At 40.3% G+C, this 22,866-nt stretch overlaps 1 protein-coding gene across 1 annotated transcript in view; it reads right to left on the bottom strand.

Annotated features, from left to right (window-relative positions):
* Nucleotides 1-22,866, bottom strand: part of LOC142209281 (guanine nucleotide-binding protein subunit alpha-14) — a 123,082-nt gene that overhangs the window by 17,483 nt on the left and 82,733 nt on the right. Inside the window, exons 3-4 of the mRNA XM_075278219.1 lie at nt 1,903-2,057; nt 379-507 (exon numbers count right to left, since the gene is read on the bottom strand). Of these exons, the coding sequence (XP_075134320.1) occupies nt 379-507; nt 1,903-2,057 (284 nt within the window). The remainder of the gene's footprint in view (nt 1-378; nt 508-1,902; nt 2,058-22,866) is intronic.

The raw sequence follows: 22,866 nt of genomic DNA, 5'->3' as shown, positions 1-22,866 counted from the left end.
GACAATTACGATGAGGGGTCTAATGTGTATCGAGCAACTGGGGGACCATTCTAATGTGTGTGGGAAACTTAGGATACATAGCAAAGGTGAAGTATAGCATGATGTAGCTTTGAGGGTGCATTTAGAAAACTGAGGCTTTGATGTGGTATTTGGTTGAGGTTTTCTAATTTTACAAGTGAAAGATATTAATTCAAACATGTTTCAATTATAAATTCAAAACTGCGCTAAAAACCACATCACAACTGAACTAAAAAAAAAAAAGTCGGGAAACACTTGGTTGGATCCTAGGCAAGCTGTAAGGAATGGCCTAACACATATATCATCTAGCTTTTTTGCTACCTGAAGACTCTGCATTCACACAATTTTAAGAGAACTTACCTAAAAATAATATTCTCTAAATCGAAAGGATACTCAATGATTCCAGTGGTGGGTACTCTGACACGAAGTACATCTTGCTGGGTAGGAATGTAGCCATTAACAGAAATGCGATCTATGTCACTAAGGTAGCTGGGAGAAAAAAAAATGTCAAATATAAAACTTATAAGTAAACTAAAAGCAAGTGAGTCACTCATGGTCACTCAATCTTTCTTTATCTACATGTGAAGGTCAAAAATAACCACACAGATTTCTTATCCCCAATGAGCCCAGGAGAAAACAACCATGCTGGTTTGCAAAATATAGTCACATCAGCCCCATGCAGACAGACAGCAATGAATGTCATGTACACAAGGCATTAAGGGACATCTCCACCTAAATGCCATATGTGGAACCCTATAAGACTCTGTGTATAGCAATGACAAGCATAGTACAAACGTAGCATATAGTGTTGTATATAAACCTTCTAGGCGTAGTAAATACTGTATATAAGTTATCTTTCAAAAAAAATGCCACAAAGATTTACACTTGCAAATATAATTTTTGTATACACTTGCATTATTTTTTTTTTATATATATATTGCAACAGTAGTAAAACATTAAAAAAAAAAAAAAAAAAAATCATATCCGATTTGGTATTGGAATACTCCTATAAGCTCACACAATGGTTAGAATTACTGTTTTTGGCTATTTTTGCTGACAAAAAAAAAAAAAAAACAGACAAGGAAAGGGATCAAAACGTTGTAGGTGCCCCAAATTTGTATGTAAGAAAATGACAACTTGTCCTGTAAAAAGCAAGCTTTGATACAACTCTGAGCATGGAAGGATAAAATGATATGGGTCTATATTTATTTTATTTTAGCTCCACCTTAATTAACGTTAAAAACAAAGGAAAAAAAAAAAAAAAAACACACGTTTCAAATTATATATTATATGTAACCTAAAAGTGTACTACTTAAAAACAGGCCAAGAAAACATAAGTTATGGCTATATAAATAACTGTAAATATTAATAAAAAGGTTTAGTAATGAAGTCCCAGAATGCCTCTGGGGAATGGTTTAATATATTAGTACATCTTCCTGTGTGTATTGGTTTAAATTGGACCTGCAAGTTCCAACCCAATTCCGACTCTGGATCACATGATTGGAACCAGCCCCCCTTCCCGAGTTGCTCTGCATCCTCTCTCCTGTTCATTATTCACAGGTAGTTATCTGACTTTTCTAGAGTCTGTACCCCCAATGAGAAGGGAAGAGACAGAGCAACTCAGGCAGCCCTGGGTCAATTAAATACAAGGAGGAAGTAAGGTAAGTTAGTCCATAGACAACCTCTAACAAAAAAAAAAAAAAAAAAAAAAAACCCACGACGCATACATAAAACATATCTTGGGTATAGTAAGGTCATTATCTGCCTCATAGCTCCATGCCAACACCTTGCTCTTTAGTTACCAGTGCATACATTTGCACAGCCCTGTGTACCGAAGCCTTTGTCATCATCTTGTACAGCAGAGTACATGTATAGTATACTTACTATTTAGCAGAGTCTGACAGCTGGTACTCCCTCCTCCGGTCATAGCACTCCTGGATCCCAGGGTCCTCCCAGAGTTTTTTAATTGCTTCTACGTGTTTCCTTTCCAGACTGTTTACTTTATCTACCTCTACTTCCCGGATCAGCAAGGCGTTTTCCTATGTAAAAGCAAACAAAATTAGATGAAAGAAGAACACACAAATATATCACAGCTCAATGAATATACGTCATGCTAAATGTGAAATTATTTTATATATCACATTATTAGCTGGTTAACAAGGAAAGCATTCAATAGAGACTTCAACCTTGTTTTCAGTTCTTGGTAGCCATATGGTCACCTATTACTTGGAAATGCAAAAATAACACTTAACAGTGTCATGTTTAATGTAAATGTTTTCATGCAACGGCAAGACAATAGAATCCTATTAATATTATAAAGGTGAAAGTTTGTGAGTTTGGATGTTTGTGGGTTTGTGTGTTTGTTCCTCAAATCACGCAAAACCCGCTCCACCGATTTGGCTGAAATTTTCCACAAACAGTCACTTTTCGTCACAATAGCACACATACGTTTTTCCCAGGACCCCCACAAAACCCAAACTTGCATCACTATCTCTGCAATCTCACACACTTTGGACCATAGCAAGCCACAAAATTCATATTACCCTCTACAGCAGAGGTCAGCAACCCCTGGCACACATGCCAAGAGTGGCACTCCTGCCATATTTCACTGGCATGCCAGCAGCACAGGACCTGCAAGAGTTAAATGAAGTCCGAGTCTTCAGTGCTGTGCTAGAGCTGAGGCATAAGGACACTCCCCTTTGAGAGGGGTGCAGGAAACCCAGGGGGTGGAGCTTAATCTCAGGTCTCTGCCTGCTATAGTGGTCTGCATCCTGCAAACATTCCCCGAGGAGAAGAAGAAGCTGCTAGCAAAGTGAAACTGAAAAACACACTGGTACATAGGATTACTATTCTCATTAATGTCAGGCATTTGGGGTTATTATTAGTTTAGTGTTAGTAACTCCATGTGCCTCACATTAATAGGAATAAACCCCATCATGTCCCTCATATTAACCCCTGTGTGCCTCATATAAAGGTTACTACTATAAGACATATGGAGGTACTAATAAAAGACCTCAATAATGAAAAAAAACTTAATTATTACCTCCAAGTCTCTCACATATCAGTAACTCTTACACAGGGGTTAATGTGAGGGACATGATGGGGTTAATTGCTATTAATAAGAGGCACATGGAGTTAATAAACTGACATGCACAGGGCCAGACTTTATGTTGCTTGCTCAGGAGTATCCTGTGCCCAAAACTTACATGTACTGGCGGAAAATAACAAATCATACAATGTCGTATATCCAAGTATATTCACTTGAAATACCTCTGTCCCAAAGACACTATGTACAGATTATACCAACACCGTATAGCAGCTGAACTACAAATTACATTCAACACAAAAGTCTCACGTATTCTCAGAATTACAACAAAAACAAGATACACAGTTACATTTCATATCCCATCCCTTATACACACTACGAAAACCTTACCCGCACCTGTATATACCCACTTCTACAATCACCGCAGACGAAGTCGCAGGTACCAGCTAGTCTCTTATAAATCCCCAAACCACCCCTATGATAGTGTTATACTCAAATTCTGTATACATCAGCTGTTTGCCACTAGAGGGCAGCCTTCTCGCACAAGTGACATTTATTACTTAGCTTTCACATATCCTAGAACAGGGGTCAGCAACCTTTTTTTGTCCGAGGTGCCAATTTTCAATTAAAAAAAAATATGTAAGATGAAATACTCAGTGTGCCATGCAATAACTGCTAGCGTCAACCTCTTACATGATAATCAGAACTGTTTTAGCAAAACTATTCCTATTAGGTGGGTGTGAATTGTGGGGCTTAGAGAAGTCTGCAGTATGCCTACTTTGTGGGAGTGGTCTTTTTGTTGAAAAAAAATGCAAAACTCTTTCACGCCTATGAATGAAGGAAAGTTTAGCTGTCATCTTTATACAGACAGTTAGTGTCCTCTGACTAGTCTACAGGCCTGAACACTAGGACACCATGCCTTATGTACTCTTCACCAGTGCATCCTCCACTCACACCATTTCCATGGTCCATTACAAGGATTGTCACCTGGAGCAGAACTGCCAGGTCTTTAAAAACAGCAGAGAGCGCCCTGCGCAGACATACGCCTGTGATGCCAACCCTGGCACTGCTGACCGCTGTCCTAGAACAACCTTCCAACAATAGCACAAACCGTTCCAAGAAAGAATTGTTCTACTATTCAGAGGCCTTCATTAAAATAAATATGTACTGAGACTAAAGTCTCACTTTTTATACCACTGTACAACGGACAATACACAATTATTTAATTACTAATTTTCTTTATACAGCTCTAATCCTAGGTTCACACTAGCGTTTAGGTTTCCATTCTTTGGGCACGCTTGAGAACCCAAAAAACTAATAAAAAGCGGTCATTCGTGGAAATCCACAGACTCCATAGATTATAATGGGGTGTGCGGTGTTTCCGGCCGGCTCACACCCTTCTTATACTGAAATCACCGGAGAGAAAAAGCCCTGCTTGCAGGACTTTTCCCTCAAACTATTTTAAGTGGAATGGGGGATGGAGTTCCCGAAGAATAGTGTGAATCTACAGTAACGGATTACCAGAACCTCGACAAAGTAACAAATGAACACAAAAAAGGGACTTAAAAATCTGAGATGTCAGACGCCATGGTCGCAGTAGGCTAGCCGCTACAGAATTGGTAATGCTGCAATCTACAGTAGCAGCACAGTGGATGAGATTATACAGATCTCATCCACATGCTGTGACTAAAACCCACATTGCAAAGTGACCTTTAGCAAGTGGGTTTTAAATCTGCATAGAATTGTGGTAAAGCCCGCTTGGACTGGGCGATTTTTGCAGTAGTCCTGTGCAACCCTGGCCAAAATAAGGATTGAATTTGGGGGCGAGGGGAAGAATCTAAAAGAAAAAAAAACAGCCCCCCCCCTGAACAGAAACCTATATGAATTAAAAAGCAGCTACCTAAGGAAACCAGCCGACCCCATAGACTATATGGGATTAGTGTAGTTTCCGCATGAAACGCAGAGAGAAAATGTGACCTGACAAACAATGCATAACCCTAATTTATTAAGCAATCTGCAGTACTGTGGAGAGGCTAGACATCCTATCCATCTAACATACATTTCCAATGTTTTTTATAGGTCCTCTAATTCTTTGCAACAACCATTTGCCAAATTAAACAAAAAAAAAAGGTTGGGTAGAAAGCAACATGTCCACAGGATCAGACTACCCGGGGTTTTATATGTAGTCTGATACCATAGAGATAGTGGATAGCAACTATAGAAACAAGACTATAAAGTATCTGTAATCTGTAATTATTATATATTTAATATTAGACACATTGGCTCAATACCAGATAAGTGGTGCATATCTACTTTATATTGGAGCCAGGGGGCAGTGCTAGCCACTAGGCCACCTTCCATCTGTCACACAAGTATAACTAAAGGCAAATGGTTTCAAGAGGGAAAAGACATTTTCAAAGTGAGGAGCTCCCTGGAGCAATTTGTTGTTGACCCCAATGGCTGCTCTTACAATACAAAATGACATTCACCATGCACACATGTTTTAAAAGAAAGAAAAAGATCTGCCCAAAGAACCTGCCATTGTTTAACTGGTTATGCCACATTCTCCAAGTTAATATTGGCGGGTATAAACAATACAAATCACATACAACATGCTGCTGAGTGGAGAGCATGTGAGTTAAGGAGTCATGTTTCTGATGGGCAGAATAGCAAAGCCTTCTTCACTAGTCTGCCACAAAATATACAGATCATTTTAAGAGTCCATGTGGTTTTTTGTAAAATAAAAAGTACTGGTACTCCATATATCTCACCAGATCCCTAGATGCAACCTTTTCTTCTGCACATTGAGCTTTAAACGTTCATTTTGTTTGTATTACTGGACGCATATCAGAGAATATTAAATGTACTGTATACAATGTACAGGGTAAACCAATATGATTACGTCAGTCTGGCCTAATATGATAAAATTCTGGCAATGATGAATATCTGTCCGTGAATACAAAAAAAGGTAAGAAATCTGCACAGCAACTTTACTGGGGTTATGAGTCAATCCTAGTGTAAAATAAACACGATGAGCTAAAATGGTGTAAGATCACATTTTTTATTACCCACTCAACAAGTATGTGCGTCTTTGCAGGAAAGGACAGTTGCTTCATAGAAATAGGGATGTGTGGCAAAAGTGTGACAAAATGCATCAAAATTTTATCTAATAGGTGGTATAAACTTAGACCAGACAGTTTAAAGATGTGTCAGACTTGCCATCCAGCATCAACTACTGTGATAAATCATGTTCAAGTTCACACGACTTGTAAGTTTCAGTGTGTACCAAAAATTAACCCATTTTAGACCAGATTTCAGATGTAGTCACCATAGCTCCAAGTGTTTATAAAGCAAAGACTATGGTTAAAAAATAAAGAATTCCCCAAAATACCTTGTCAACCATACTGTAAAGGTCACTGTAATAACCATATCCCAATACAAGAAATCTCTGTCCACTAACTCCTAACCTCAAATAAATAAACCTTAGGCTGCCTCATCTTCTTGCTAAGCATCCATGGTTAAAGGTATCCTATTAATAAAACTCAATTTTTTCTCACTAAGGGCCCCTTCACACGGCATAAGCGCACGGCTCATTCCAGCCAGCTTTACGAGCGCTCCCATTGAAGTGAATGGGGAGTGTTTAGAAGCGCTCGCTTGTACGGCTGGGAATGAGCCGAGCACTTCCAACGTGTGAAGGGGCCCTAACACGTTGGAATAGCTGTAAGAAAGGCTATTCTTCTCTTACCTTTAGATGTCTTCTCCACGCCGCCGTTCAGTATAAATCCCGGTTTTCGTCAGTATGCAATGAGTTCTCTCGTAGCACTGGGGACATCCCCAATACTGCGAGAGAACTCTCCAGCGCTGCCTCCATCTTCTTCAGGAACGGCCTCTTCACGGATCTTCTTCCAGCGCAGGCTTCAAATTTCTAGGTCTTGGGCCTAGGGCAAAGCCCGCCGGCCACAAGAAAGTGGCCACTTACAATACTGTATAAGCTGTTTGAGCGCTGGAGCCTGCCCCCAGTGCTGTGAGAGAACTAATTTGCATACTGATGAAAACCGGGATTTATACCGAACAGCGGCGCGGAGAAGACATGTAAAGGTAGGAGAAGAATAGCCTTTCTTGAGGCTATTCCGATGCGTTAGTGAGAAAAAAAAATTAAGTTTTAATGATAGGATTCCTTTAAGGGTAATTCCTTCAGTCATTTTCCAGTTCTATGAAAATTGGCAGTATTTGTGACTTCCTGGACTCTACTTCTCACCAGTGGTGCTTTAAATTAACACAAGCTAGTGTAACAATATGGGGTGATTGTATGCCATACAGCATTATGTAAAATATATCAACCAGTTTACCATTTCTGATGGAGAATCGAGCTTTTTTTCCCAGTGCCACATTTGCCAAGTACTTTGCAGCCATCTGCTAAACCACGGTACGCACATAGAAGATTATTTGAAGTAGATATTTAGATATATATTTCAAGTAGACACACCTACTTCCTTATATTCACTCAGGATTTCCTTTGCATTCACCACTCATTACCTTCCCTCGGTCACAGCTACTGGGATCGGTTTTCGCCTATATCCAACCCTCTGTTTTATCTCTCAATCTACACATAAAATGAGTATATTGACTGAAACCCATTAACACCTGCTAAGCCCAACACAAGCCATTGATACCTATATGAGGCCATTACTGCAATTACAGCTAAAGAATGTATGACCAAGGAAGAGCCTGGGATACATGTCAGACAAATCAGCTGAAGAACTCCTATAGATTCCCCTGATATATCGGTAAACATAAAGCCTACTAGGCCAAAAACAAAACCATGACCAAAATGGAAATCGAAAAAACTCTGATAGCAGGAAAATCTGTATGAAACTAATGGCCCAGCCTTGTAGGGTAGTTTCTACATTTAACAAAAATGTCTTATATATTCTGCATTGAAACCACTCTACAGGTCAACCCTTGGAACTGTGGTCACTGCTATGGAAGTCACAGGATGATTATTGGGTTACAACCATACCCTGGCATATAGGATCCCATCACGGAGTGCTGCACACCTATTCTTATGACAAAACTGGTGACATCAACATCTATGAACCTCCTAGTAACGACTAGTGGCTTTGTAACCCTTTCCAGGGTTAAATTATGAATATTATACAGTGGAGACCCAGCAACAATGTCTGCACTGACCACAGGCATTGATCCCATGGTGCCTCTGTCAAAGATGACTTCGATACCATTTTACTAGTGATGCATAGGCACTACTATTTTGGGATGGATCGTCAGATGAGTTCCAGGAGCAGCGATCCATTGCCATGACAGCTGGGAGTTTATTAAACTGGCATACACTTACAATGCATCTGCAATGCAGTATTATCACACATTAGCATGTAAATTAATTGTATCAGTGGCTAAAGACCCATGGGGGGAGGGGTCTAAAAAAGTTACATAACCCCCCCCCATTGCCTAGAACACATAAAAAACGTACTTAAAGTGAAACACATAAATTAGATATCCCTGAGTCTACAAATGTATGGTCTACAAACTTACAATAATATTTAAAAATCAAAATAGCCAAACCTCTGCTTTTTTCAAAGCAAGAGACATTCCCCAAATTGATAAAGTACATCTAGTTCCGTAAAAAAAAAAAGATTCCTTATGCACCACCATACATCACACACACACACACACACACTATACAAATTTGTTATTGCCGTAACAGAGTCAACCCCTAGAATTCAGATGACGTGTCATTTTGGCTGCTTAGTGAACGATGTGAAACAAAATCTGTAACAAGGTGTTTAAAACACAGTTTTTCTCCAATTCCACCCAATTCTGAATTGTTTTCCAGCTTCCCAGGACATCATACAGAATATTAAATGTTACCATTATGAAGTACAATTTGTCCTGCAAAAATTAAGTCCTCATACAACTCTGTGAATGGCATGAGGAAAAAAATAAAAAATAAAAATTAATCCAGCAGGAAAGTATTAAAGCGGGTTCTCTCATGAGTAATTATTATTTGGTTAGATCACACAAAATAAGCTTCCAATTGTAATGATAAATCTGCCCTAGGGTCTACATATTGCCATGATAGACTTGTTGGAGCACTCCATGGTGCTCTTTTAAACCAGGTAATGTGTTCACTGCCAGGTGCCGCTCTACTGATTCCAGCACAGTTGGAATATTTCTCTCGCTCCCAGTTTTCCTTTTGGTGCCTTATATGCTACTTAGATTACGTACCATATTAGACAAGTACTTATATTAAGCACCAACATTAACTGCACTGATTGCTCAGGAACGGTTGGTAATAGAAGAAAAAAATTTCCAACTGCACCAGAATGTGGAGGGGTACTTATTAACAAATACAAAGGATGTTGGTGGTCTTTAACATCTCCTCCCCCCATCCCCAAATGTATGCCTTCACTTTATAGTGTTATTTTGGAAGTGGACTGTGATCCTTGGCCGGTTGACCTTTAAACCAAAAATGAACGTTTCATGGAGAGCATCCCTGCATCCCATTTGAAACAGGATGGACAATTTCCAAACCACATGGTGCACCTGGAATTACTTTGCTAAATTACAATGGCCTAATCAGGTCTGTTCTCCACTCTCCATTTTGCAGACTCCGTGAAAGACAAACAGCTCATTATAGCCGCTTTCTATAGCCAATGGGCTTTATTGTAGTTTTGACTTTATTTTTCACATTGCTGAAAAATAGTAGAGTATTTCATAAAAATATAATTAAAAAAAAAAGTCACTGCCTTCAGGATATAGGTAAACAGAGCTGAACTGAAGTTTAAAAGGATGAACTTCTGGGAGAGACGTATGAAAGAAGGAATGGAAAGCTACGTTTCAGAACAAAGTATCATTTTATTGCTATAGTTTATTTTTATAATTCTTTAGTGGAAAATTCTGTGAATGTATTTGCACTTGAAGATTTTTTTTTTCTCAGGGAGGAAGCTTAAAAAAAATAAAGGCTTGTAGGACTTGGCAAACTCTTTCTGGGTGCAAGCAGATTATTCTTGCTAGAACACCTTGCAAACAGAAGCAGTTAGGGTGCATTCACACTGAGTAAACGCTAGCTTATTCTGAACGTAAAACACGTTCAGAATAAGCGGCGTCTAAAGCAGCTCCATTCATTTCTATGGGAGCGGGGATACGAGCGCTCCCCATAGAAATGAATGGGCTGCTTCTTTCACTCCGTGCAGTCCCATTGAAGTGAATGGGGAGTGCCGGCGTATACGGCAAGCTATGCTCATGCCGGAGCGTACACGCCGGCACTCCCCATTCACTTCAATGGGACTGCACGGAGTGAAAGAAGCAGCCCATTCATTTCTATGGGGAGCGCTCGTATCCCCGCTCCCATAGAAATGAATGGAGCTGCTTTAGACGCCGCTTATTCTGAACGTGTTTTACGTTCAGAATAAGCTAGCGTTTACTCAGTGTGAATGCACCCTTAGGGTGCATGCACACTGAGTAACGCCGGGCGTGTATGAGAGCCGTACACGCCGGCATTACGGCAGACTGCCGAACACTTCCCATTCACTTCAATGGGAGCGCTCGTAACAGCGGCGTTTGCGAGCGCTCCCATTGAAGTGAATGGGAAGTGTTCGGCAGCCCTGCTGTAACGCCGGCGTGTACGGCTCTCATACACGCCCGGCGTTACGTAGTGTGAATGCACCCTTACTGTGATATCTTTACATGATGCTTAAAGGAGGGGGTCTAATATATGCAAGTGAGGGAAATATAGAATGGAACGTTATGAATTGTGTGCTCCTATTCCACATCATTTTTAAACATTCAAGTTTTGATTAAAAAGGAGTGTAAATTAGTTATAAACCTGACAAACCTTGACACATCCAGCCCACGGCAAAAGTTCCTGAACACTTGAGAAGGGGTCAGCAGACCCAAAACGCGTTGTGTTGTGAACCTTAATAAAATCGCATGAAGTTTGCCTAAACACATGGGTGAAGCGCAGTCCTTTGCTTACGGTCCTTGCTAAATATTTATACACCATCGGTGACTGGGTACTGCAACTGAGAACTCACCCAGAGAGGAATCTCCTGATAAGCGGTTCCAGAGCCCAAATGATAGATGTGATTCTCACAACCTGACCAGGTGAGAGCGATTCTGAATTTGGATTTTTTTCTCACTATTCACATTTACTACACTATATACAGCGCGGTGCTGTTTCTTTTGTTTTGCAGAGAATGAAATGATGGGATAAGTTCACATAAACACTACAGGATGCAAGACAGAAGCGTCAATATACCATGAAGACTCAAGCACATGAACCACATTTTAATAACCCCAAAATAGTGCATGTGATGGAGCATAGAACAATCCTCATAAAATCAGGGGCACATTGAGGTGTAGACCCATTGCAAACTAACAGGTACCCACTGCACATTCTTACTATACAGATAGTAACATGGTTGCATTCATTACACCCATGTTTGTTTATTAATATTTTATGATTTTACCTGTCATTTGCCGCTATATACTGTAAGCAAAGAAAGTTTCTAAATATGCACGATGTAAATAAAAGAGAAGTGAGATGCTGTTCATTAAGTATTCCAGACAGATAAGTATTATTTGTGGGCTGTTTACCTTCACAAAGGCCACTGACAGATGAATAGCTTCTTTAATGGTTAACAGGTAATTGCCAGCGCAGTCCTTTCCCTGCTTCACTGGTTTTGTTGTACAGTGCCACTGATGACAGCATTTCATTATTCACCGAGTGCCCGAATAGAAGGGCACACAACAAGTAATGAAAGTGGCACTTACTGGAGACTGCAACTGGCAAAAGGCACCTGAATGTAAGATTGGGTGTACGGTATGGACTAGGTGAGCCTATAAAAATAAATGGGTTGATAGTTACAGACAAACTGCTTGCTTTTGAAAAAAGCTTATAGCGGGGGGGAAAAAAAAAAAAAATTGAGGGGGTAAAGATGGTTTGTTGCGTATTTAGAAAAAAAAAAAATATACTTTTCTGACATAAAAGTTGCACATTTTTGATGCAAGTATATTTGTGTGTGTGGGGGGAGGGGGAGTACCACTTTCTCGATTTATAACCTGCAAAGATAAATGCTCTAAAGCAGGGGTCCTCAAACTTTTTAAACAGTGGGCCGGAGGCAGAGCAGGTCGCACAGACATCGGGAGCGGTGCCCTCCAATAGGTAAAGTGAAGTGCGCTCCATGGCCTGGCCCGAGCTCCCCAGGAGCTTCATTATAAATGCACGCCTGCCAGCGTTGTCGGTGGGGCCAGACAGAAGTGCTTGGCGGGCCGCATGTGGCCCTCGGGCCGCAGTTTGAGAACCCCTGCTCTAGAGTCTAGTCAATACCTTGGTGATGCATACTATATGTAAGTATTACATGAGCATATAATGTGCTTATTTTTACATTGTTATGCTTTTTAGCACCAGCTGTAGCTTTGTATACAGACAAATCAGGCGTGAGTTATCACTGAAATCCCCACCAGTTACTGACTGACGGAGGTTTCAATACTGGCACACAAGAATGTGGCTGAGCTATTAAAAGGATGTAGGCTTCACCAAGACTGGGTACTGAACGCCGGTCTTAAATCTCCTCAGTGTATGTAAACAGCCAAGTTCAGAGTTTAGCAATGGCTACTTTGTAATACAGGAAACATTAGGAAGTTGCAACAGTCAACACTTACTAACATATAGTACAGTGTACCTACAACATGGTGGAAGTTACAGTACACTGTGAGATGTAGAGGATCACCACAAAGCCCACTTGTAACAATATGAAATGAACAGGCAGCTTTCCCAGAACTTCCAGTAGAGCCAGGGCAAACATGCCTGAGCCTGAACAATTACAACACACTTGTAAGGAAAGGGCTTCCCGTCTGTTACTGTTGAGCATGCAGTTTATGCCAGAAAGGACACACAGCTGAGCAGCCAGAGTTCACATGGCTGATCCTCCCTGCCAGGGGCCTCCTGTTACAGGGAAAGGAAATGAGATTGGATGCGATGGTGGATGACCTACATCCTGCAGGTTAATGTGTACACTTTTATCCCACAATATATGTCAGAATGGGAGTTCATTCGCCTAAGATTCAAGTCGGTACGCAAAGGGAAATGTTATATTCAACAAGTCAGCCGATCTGCCATCTAAACCAATTCTATGCAATGTGTAGAGGAGAGTGTATAATAGTAAAACCGTTATGAAGCAGGTCAGCTATAGTTAGATACAGGTAAGACTGCAAAACCCCATCAAGTTAAACACCAGTAGGTTTTGTTGCAGTATATCCGGGATAGAAGTTAAGGGGGTTGTCCCATAACAAGGATCCTATCTGTACTGCTAGTTTATGTGGATATAAGACTTTTCCTAAATACATTGCTTTATCAAATCTGCTTTGGCCGCTATCTTAATTTATTCACTTCATTGTTGACACTGGTCCTTGGGATTATCTGCTCATTTGTCAAGTGAAGTAGCTGCCTGCTCTCTGGGGGAGGGGCTGACAAGCAATGGAACTCCTCATATAGGGGAGGGGGAGATGAGAGCTCCAGGATTACTGTGCTGTCCATCTTCAGCTTTTCCACTCATCAGCCGGTTTAATTGAATTTGGCTGATAAGGGCTGAGATAAGGAGTCCGTTACCTCTGTATGTAATGCAAGCTGACTCAAAATCCAGCACTGCTACATCAGTTTCCACATCAGTGTCATACTGTGGTAATGCATAGCAGATAGCAGAGCAAGTGAGACCACGCCCACCAATGTGCGAGAAATTCAGGAAGTGAAGAGAGTACAGAGCCTTCAGGCTGCAGAACAAGAGTTATGGGAATACACTTCTAATATTGTGCCACACAGTCTGAAACAGTTTTCAGGCTACATGCAGAGAGCTCACAGTGTTTTTTTTTTTTTTTTTTTTTTGGGGGGGGGGGGTAAATGTAGATTGTGAGCCCCATATAGGGATCATAATGTGCATTTTTTTTTCCCCTATCAGTAGGTCTTCGTAGAATGGGAGGAAATCCACGCAAAAGCAGGGAGAACATACACACACCTTGCAGATGTTCTTCCTGGCAGAATTCAAACCCAGGACTGCTAACCACTGAGCCACCGTGTTGCCCCCACAGCAGTCTGTGAGGACCACACTGCTGGCATCCAGTTGCGCACTCTGCTCCGGATTAGGCCCAATGAATGGGCCTAGTCGGGAGGGGGGAGTGTCTTCAGGCGGATTCGCAAGGTGAATCCACCTGAAGAATGAGCAGGTCGCTTCTTTTTTCCAGGAGCCGGAAGAAACGGCTCCTGGAAAAAAAAAAAACTCCTGAGCGAATTCGGCCTCAAAATCTTGACCAAAAAACTCTGTGAGCTCAGCCTTAATCTGTTTGTTCCAGAGGAAATGTCAATGTCATCCTAAAAATGAAGCAGTGCCAACTGACATTATTCCATGCAGACTGTGGGTTTTTGTGAATTGCACCATGCACTACTATTGGATTATGAAAACACAGACCAAAATACCCCTATGATCTGAAACCTAAAAGGATAAATAGGCTAAAAAAAAAAAAAAAATTACCTACCTATTTCTTGCTGCTGTCATTCTAAAGTTTTCTTAGTCCCCTGCAGGTCTTTCTGGTTTTACCTCAACATACTGACAAGAAATGTCCACTTAATCAATGGACACCACTGTAGTCAATGACATACGAAGCAGGCATTTCTAGACATTTCCTGGGTGCAGAGACTAAACTAGGTTATAGAAGCTAGTTGGGATCCAGAAAAAAAAAAAAAATACAAGTCTCCCAACTATCCTTAGGATAAGTCTTCAACTAGAGACTGATGGGAGACTCAAGTAATAATAATCGATAAACCTAGTAACATACCCAAATATGTGAAGGCCCAAGATAGCCTGCCTGTAAGGCTAAGTCCCCATGTTGCGGAAATGCAGCTTTTCTTGTTGCAGATTTTGCTGCAGTTTTTTGAGCCAAAGCCAAGAATGGCAACAAAAAAAATGGGAAATATATAGGAAGTTCTTATATTTCTACCTTATGTTCAATCCACTCCTGGCTTTGGCTCAAAAAACCACAACAAACTCTGCAACACAAAAAGCTGCATTTTTGCAATGTTGGGCCTCAGCCTAAGGAAGCCTGCACACGGAGTTTACGCTCATTCAGAATGAGCGGCGTTAAAACAGATCCCATTGATTTCTATGGGTGCCGGCATACGCGCATATAACATTGAAAGCAATAGGTTATATTTAAAAAAAAAAAAAAAAAAGAGGCCTCCCATTGATTTCAATGCGTAGCACGCGTATGCCTGCACCCATAGAAATCAATGGGATCTGTTTTAACGCTGCTCATTCTGAACGAGTTTACGTTCAGAATGAGCGGAGCGTAAACTCCGTATGAAGGCTCACTAACTGTTTTTCAAAGTTCCCATACAATTGAAAGCGATCTGTGCATGGTCTCTACCCTTGCTTTTAGTTGCAGGTCAAAAAAGGCTAAAAACCTGTTTAGGCTACAGTTATATGGTGGTAAAATTGTGAAAAAGTGGTTGTGGTAAAATTATGACATTATGAAACCATACATTTTATTTACATATTACAAAATGAACTTTCTGGTTGAAAATTCAAAGGTCATATGCTCAATAAAAAAAAAGTGGTTTGGGCCATGCATTTAAGATTACAGTTTTCAGGATCCCTCTATTGAATCAACAAGACTCTTGTTTAAGTCAGTACAGAATAATAGAGATTTATAAGCACCAGTGTTAATGCCAGTCTTCATAACCCTATCCTCCAGCAGAGGGTACACCTTATGACTAGACACACACCTCCTCATAAATGAGGCCCACTACCAGGCTGTGTGCCTAGAGGGAAATCTAGGCCAGCTCACTTCCAGTACCATTTACACCAGATTTCTGGGGTAAATGATAAATCTTTAATGGGGCTTTTTAACCTCCTATGCGATTATTTATACCATGCCAATTTAACAGTATGATTAAGTGTTGGGTGAACCCTGTGAGATTCGTCTAGTGAGGATCGTTGTCAGTTTAGTTTAGACCGAACATAGCGGAACCAAAACCTCAGACTCAAGAGTTATAATAAGCAGAGGGCCAAGGAAGGTGATAAAACAAACAGTATTACTCACCTCTCTGGAGCCCAGGAGATGTGAGCAACACTTATTTATGTACCTAGCCTCTCCTAGCCATCAGTTTATTATAATTTGGGGTCTGAAGAGAACCCAAAGTAAAATAACAGCAGTTTCGGTCGGGACATGTTCGGTTCAAACGATACGCCAAATGTTGTAATAACTGAGCCCCAAAAAACAAAAAAAGATCCAAACACCACATGAACAAGATCACATTGGTTATCCTGGTTAATGTTCTGTTTTAGGGATTTTTAGATTAAATGCCCAGCCCCAATTATTGCATATATCATATTTTAGAAGAAACCCGTACTGTACCTATCCTATTTATTTATGAGGTCATATCATAATACGTATAACTACATTTAGGCCTCGGTACACAGACTCTACATGGCTCCTCTTAGTATGGACTTCTCTCCACTGCTATACACGGTAAGTATTGTCAAATGTAGTTTCCCTGGAATTGTACCGACCATAGAACACAGGCGATCTGTCATTTTGGCTGCACAGTAAATAATGTGAAATCAAACCCTGTAAGAAAGTTGGGATTATGGGAGATAGAAATTTTAGGGTTAGCATGTTGATCCAGGGACATACTCCAACTGTCACATTTGGCGTTGGGAAACTGTTTTTTTTCCTCTGATGGAACCATTGTACAAGGTTTTGCTCTACTCTGGATCAACTTGGTAGGTCTATAAGGGCTCGTTCACATCTGCGCCCAGGAGTCCGTTCTGCAGGTTTCCGTTTCCTGCATAAAACAGAGGCAGGAGACTGAAACCTGCAGGAGTCGGTTTGCGGCGGTGAGCGTTTTATGCTCTCCGCCGTGAAACCGGGTTTTTTAATCCGGACACCGAGTCGGACATGCAGTACTCTGTGTCCTGATTTTAAAAAAACGGTTTCGTGGCGGAGAGCATAAAACGCTCAACACCGCTCACAACCAGACCCGGTCTGTGCTTTCCGTCTTCTTGCATGTAGAAGACGGAAAGCACAGAACGGAGACCCGAACCCAAGTGTGAACCTAGCGTCAGTTGGACATAATGAAGTTATATCTTTATACAACTTTATCTACTAATGTTACTACATAAGATCTGAAGTACTGTAAAGAGCTCATCTATGGCTTCAAGTTTTGGGGGGTTTTTTGTTGTTTTTTTACAGGTTTCTACAATTTTTGTGTAGTCCTATTATGGCAGTATGCCTGAGCTCTTAGGTTACAGATTTATATTTTCCTGCACATGACCATTACAGATCCCGAAGGAAGATAAAAAAAAACAAGCAAGCTACCAAGGAAACAAAGACCACTGAGAAGAGTGAAAACGGGCCTTAACAAATTAAAAAAAATTCAATAAAAAGCAACTTAAAAATACTATATATAGTGTTAAATGCTTTCTTTGAAGTCTAAAGTGGCGTACCATATTTAAACATTCAAAAGGTTGTGCGGCATCAAGAGTTCCAGCAAGTCCACGTTGTGCCAGAAAAGTGAGCAGAAAAAATAAATAAATAAAATTTGAAGGAAAAAAAAAAAAAAAAAAAAAAAAAAAAAAAAAAAATCGCTCCATTTTGGACTGACTGAAACAAACTTGATTTCTGCAATCTAAGTAGTTGTTCTGGCAACTTGAGTCTCACAGAGAGCCAAGAGTGAGTGAACACATGCGTTACATTAATCTTTCCCTCCAAGCAGAATGCACAGCAACATTTTCTGAAGGAAACAGAACAATGTGTTCTTACTAAGCATGACTTACAGTTCACCTATATTATACTTCTTTTAGGTCAGATTCCAAGACTTCAGTATTATGTAAAGGTTACACATTCCAGCGCTTCACTGAAACTGAAGTCTATCTGCGTCTTGGTTATTTAGAGAGCGATTACAAACTCAAAATTGTAGGGTTTACGCCACTAAACCCTCTAGTATCTGACAGAACAAGCTCTATTTTATTAACTGCAAGTTGCCCTATTCTTCCAGAAGTGTGAATGGGGCCTTACTATGCATACACTTTATTACAGACACCCATGTAGTAGCATATTGTTACTTCTTTGGAACCTAGAATAATACGGATACATTTTATCATTTACAGGTATCAGAAGACCCCGCGTGTACAAAGAAAACATCAAACCTGAGCTGTTGACACGATAGAAAGGGTTCAATGGATCATGTTGCTTCTGACAAATTGTGACCCTCCCATCAGCAATATGAAACAGAAATCTTGGTTCACCAGACCAGGTGATGGTTTTCCACCTCTCCGTGATCCAATTTGTCGCTCTTTTGCCACTGGAGTCTTGCCTTTCTGTTACCTTTAGACAGCAATGGCTCTGGTAGTGGTCATCTGATATTAGCCCATGTGAACTAAGGAATGCTAGCGCCGATTTAGCACATATTTCACACAAAAACACCTGTCTGCCAAAATTAGCAGTTCCTGACCCCGAAGACCCCTTTACCCATTTGCTTTATTTTTACCCCACCTCCCAAAACACCTAGGTAAGCGATACCCAAATTATTTCTATATCTACTGCCGCCAAAACCCTTATTGCTCTCCACTGAATGAAGATCTCTCCTCCCACTGGTCCGGAGCTTATTGCTTGTATGAAGGATATTCACAGCATGGAGTATCTAATGGCTTCCTTTAATAATTAAGTGGAGGCTTTTGACGCTGTGTGGTCATCTTGGTATGCATGTTGCATTTTAAATGGTCTCTGACTTCTCCCCCTTCCCTTGTCATCCTCCTTATATCTTTTTCTGTGTTGCCATTTGATGGTCTGTACTGTGTATTTCCGCAAGTTCACGTTGATTAATTGAGCTGAATTTCTATTTTGGTTATTTTTTTTGATGAATTGCTCAACCCTATATACAGCACAATTCAGCCTAATTGTATTGACTTTTGAACTAGTAATATTTGTTGACACATGGATGTGGATGAGGCTTTGCCTTATGACATATGCTTATTATCTACCTATCTTAACCCATTCCCACTACAGCCACTTTTTTAATTTCTGATTTTTTTTTATTTATTTATTTTAACTCGCTGCCTTCCAAAAGCCATAGCTATTTTTTTTTCTGTTCACAGAAACCAAACGAGGGCTTAATTTTTGCAGGTCAAATTGTAATTCATAATGCCACCATTTAATATTCCACCTGAAGTACTGGGGGGAAAAGAAAAAAAAATCTGAATGGGGTGGAATTAGAGAAAATCCGCATTTGAGCAATTTTCTTATGGGTTTTGTTCTTACAGCATTCACAGTGCGGCCAAAATGACTGTATTCTGTGATTGGTCACAGTTATGGTGATCCCAAAAATACAATGTTTGGCCATTTTGATTTTTTCCTCCACTACAGCATTCACCATATGGGAAAAATACCTTTATACGTTTGCAGTTTGGGCATTTTTGCACAAGGAGATAACTAATTTGTTTAAGTTTGATTATGTTTACTTTTATTTGAGATCTAGACAAAAGGCAAGTTTTAGCCATTTAACCTTTTTATTAGCTCCCACCCCCAGGGGGCCTGAACTGCAATCAATAGATCATTTGTCTCACAGACTACAATACAACTGGGGAAATCATTATGGTTGTAGTAAGGGCTTGCACACGCAAGCCTCAATGGAAGCCTTGGGAAGGTAGTTCTGGAAGCCTTCATAAGTCAGGAGTTGTCCTGCACCAAAAAAAAAAAAAAAAAAAAGATACTGGATGGGAGCGTGTTGTACCTAGAAGAGGATTGGGGCCATAGAGTGCAAATGCCCACAATCAGAAAACTCTGATCACGGGAGTTAGTACAGGAACTGTACTGTATAGAACAAAGTGTCCCCCATCTTTAAAAGACCCAACATCCACAGTAATAGTACAGTCTGCCTCCTTTCCCAGGCATATCCCACTGTATTACAGTATTATAGTATCCTGACCATGAAAGCAGTAAGAAATGGAGGGAATACTTGGTGGACATATGGCTCCTAAGTCCCTTGTTCATAAATATCAGGGCCTGGATCTGTGGCAGGCTTGTAAAGCACTAAATATGGTAGTTTCCCCTTAAGGAGTAAAAACCAGGTTCACAGAAGTGACTGATGGCTTAAACTTGTAAAACAGGATTGTCTTCTTTGGTCAGTTACTGCCTTCTCTAAACACTTAGATGTTTGCATAGGAATAATCTCAAATGTCTACTGCAGAGCTGCTGGCTTCTTTTAACACTGCTCGTAATCCCTATAGTTGCGTTTTACAGAAAAGAAATTGGCACATTTGGGTTTCTCCCTCTTTGAGGTAGCTGTATTCTGGGTCTACCAATATAGTGTAATAGCTGAGGATTAAAGAGCCAACAGAGCTGTCTTATACATTTCTTTTCTATAATGATGCTACTCTGGTAAGACAGACATGCTAATGGAGGTCAAATATGTGGAAATACCCATTCTGAACAACAAAACAGCCTACTGTGGATTCAATTCTCTCCCAATAGCTGCCTCCAAGCTAGGCTAGTGGACAAAAATCTGCTAACTCCAGATCCTAACAATTGACGTGTCAAAGAAGTCAAAGGCCACTAACATTCACTAAACTGCTGTAAGAAAAAGTCCCAAAGTTGGCTACCTGAAAGTAACCAAGGAATTCACATTTTCTGTTAGCATTTTATAGAATTCAGTAACTGGGTGGTCTAAAAGAAAAACCCCTTCCAAGGACTTATAGTCCACAAAATTATTTATAGGTTACAATGTTTTTTGGTACCAATTTCTCAAAGGGTTGCTAAAGACTTAAAAGAGAATGTGTTGCAAGGATTTATTGTTTAAATCACATTTTTATGCTAAAACATATCTAAAAAAAAATTTTGGTGAAGTTTTTTTTAAAAAAAAAATATTCCATATATATAATATATAAAAAATTTTCAATTCCAACTTTTGCCACTAAGCCTAAAACATTCTGTAAATTCTTGTTTCCTATAGAAGCACCATGGGTAGGGGTCATTTCACAGAGGGGGGAGTACATAAGCTGCAAAATCATCTATTGTGACTGGTGGATTCTGTGTCTTATCTACATATACATGATAGCTGTGATCATCAGTGTGCTAAAAAGTAAGGGGGTTGCTGCAATTAAATCTACAGAAAACAGGAAGTCTCACCATATTATATGGTCAACTGTACAAAGTCAGATGTGCAGAATTTTTAAAAAAATATAGATAACATGGGAAAAAACTACGAACAAAAATTCTTTAAAATATGTTTAAAATAAAACGTGAGATCATTTTCTGGAAACACAAAAAAAAAACCAAAATAACTCTTAAGGAGCCTTCACATGGAGTAAACGCTCTGCTCATTCTGAATGTAAACTTGTTCAGAGTGAGCGGCGTTAAAACAGATCCCATTTATTTCTATGGGTGCCGGCATACGCGCGTATCACATTGAAAGCAATAGGTAAAAAAAAAAAGCCTCCCATTAATTTCAATGTGATACGCGCGTATGCCCGCACCCATAAAAATCAATGGGATCTGTTTTAACACCACTCACTCTGAACAAGTTTACGTTCAGAATGAGCAGAGCGTTTACTCTTTGTGAAGGCTCTCTTAGGCTAAGGCCCCAATGGGCTGTAATCGCAGCGCTAAAGCGCTGCGGAAAGAACCGCGGCATGAACGCACTGTGGTTCTTTCCGCAGCGCTTTCCTCTGCGGATTTTCTGTTACAATTATATCTACGGAAACGCCGGTGGCTTTCCCATAGATACAATTGACATGCTGCGATTTGCAAAGCCGCAATGGCTTTGCAAATCACAGCGTGTCTGCGCTGCGATTTCTTCCGCAAAGTGGGCATGGGATTCGCATGAATCCAATCCCCTTTGCTTGCACTGTGAAACGCCGCGAGCAAATCACGGCGTTTACGTCCTGTGGGACCCCGGCCTTAGGGGGCATTCACACAAAGTAATGCGGCGCTGATTCTGCCATGATAACTCGTGTAAGAATCAGCACTGTAAAACATAATCCCATTGACTTCAATAGGTTCCGTTTAACGCGTGTAACACATTGAAATCAATGGGAAGCTTTTTTTTTTTTCAATGGGTCACACGCGTTAATCGGGATTCTGTTTTGCAGCACTGATTCTTACACAAGTTATCGTGGCAGGATCAGTGCCGCGTTACTTCATGTGAATGCCCCTTAAGGCACATTGCAGAAACACAGCTTTATTTGTTGCAGGTTTTGCTGCCTTTTTGAGCCGAAGCCAGAAGTGGAATGAGCAGAAGGGAGAAGTATAAGAACCTTTTATATATTTCCAATTCCTTATGTAGTCCTACTTGGCTTTGGTTCAAAAAACTGCTGCAAAATCTGCAAAAAAAAAGTTGCGTTTCCACAACAAGTGGCCTCAGCCTCAAGGTGGAAAATAGGATACACACATTTTGCCAGAGCTGTATAGCTGTCACAGAAATGCATTGAGCCTTTACTGTATAGATTCTAGTGAAGAACTGCCACTGACTAAACTATAAAGCAGCTCATGGCCATAGTCCACATATTTAACACTAGCTGGTACCCGTGACTTCGTCTGCAGTGATTGTAGCAGTGTGTAGCAGTGTGTAGCAGTGTGTATATACAGGTGTGGGTAAGGTTTTCGTAGTGTGTATAAGGTATGGGATATGAAATGTAACTTTGTATCTTGTTTTTGCTGTAATTCAGAGAATACGTGAGACTTTTGTGTTGTAGTTAATTTGTATTTGAGCTGCTCTATATACAGTGTTGTGAGAA

The sequence above is a fragment of the Leptodactylus fuscus genome, chromosome 1 (assembly GCF_031893055.1).
Source record: "Leptodactylus fuscus isolate aLepFus1 chromosome 1, aLepFus1.hap2, whole genome shotgun sequence".
NCBI classification, from domain to species: Eukaryota; Metazoa; Chordata; class Amphibia; order Anura; family Leptodactylidae; genus Leptodactylus; species Leptodactylus fuscus.
The sequence above is the reverse complement of the archived record's forward strand: the minus strand, read 5'-3'. Positions and strand labels throughout refer to the sequence as shown.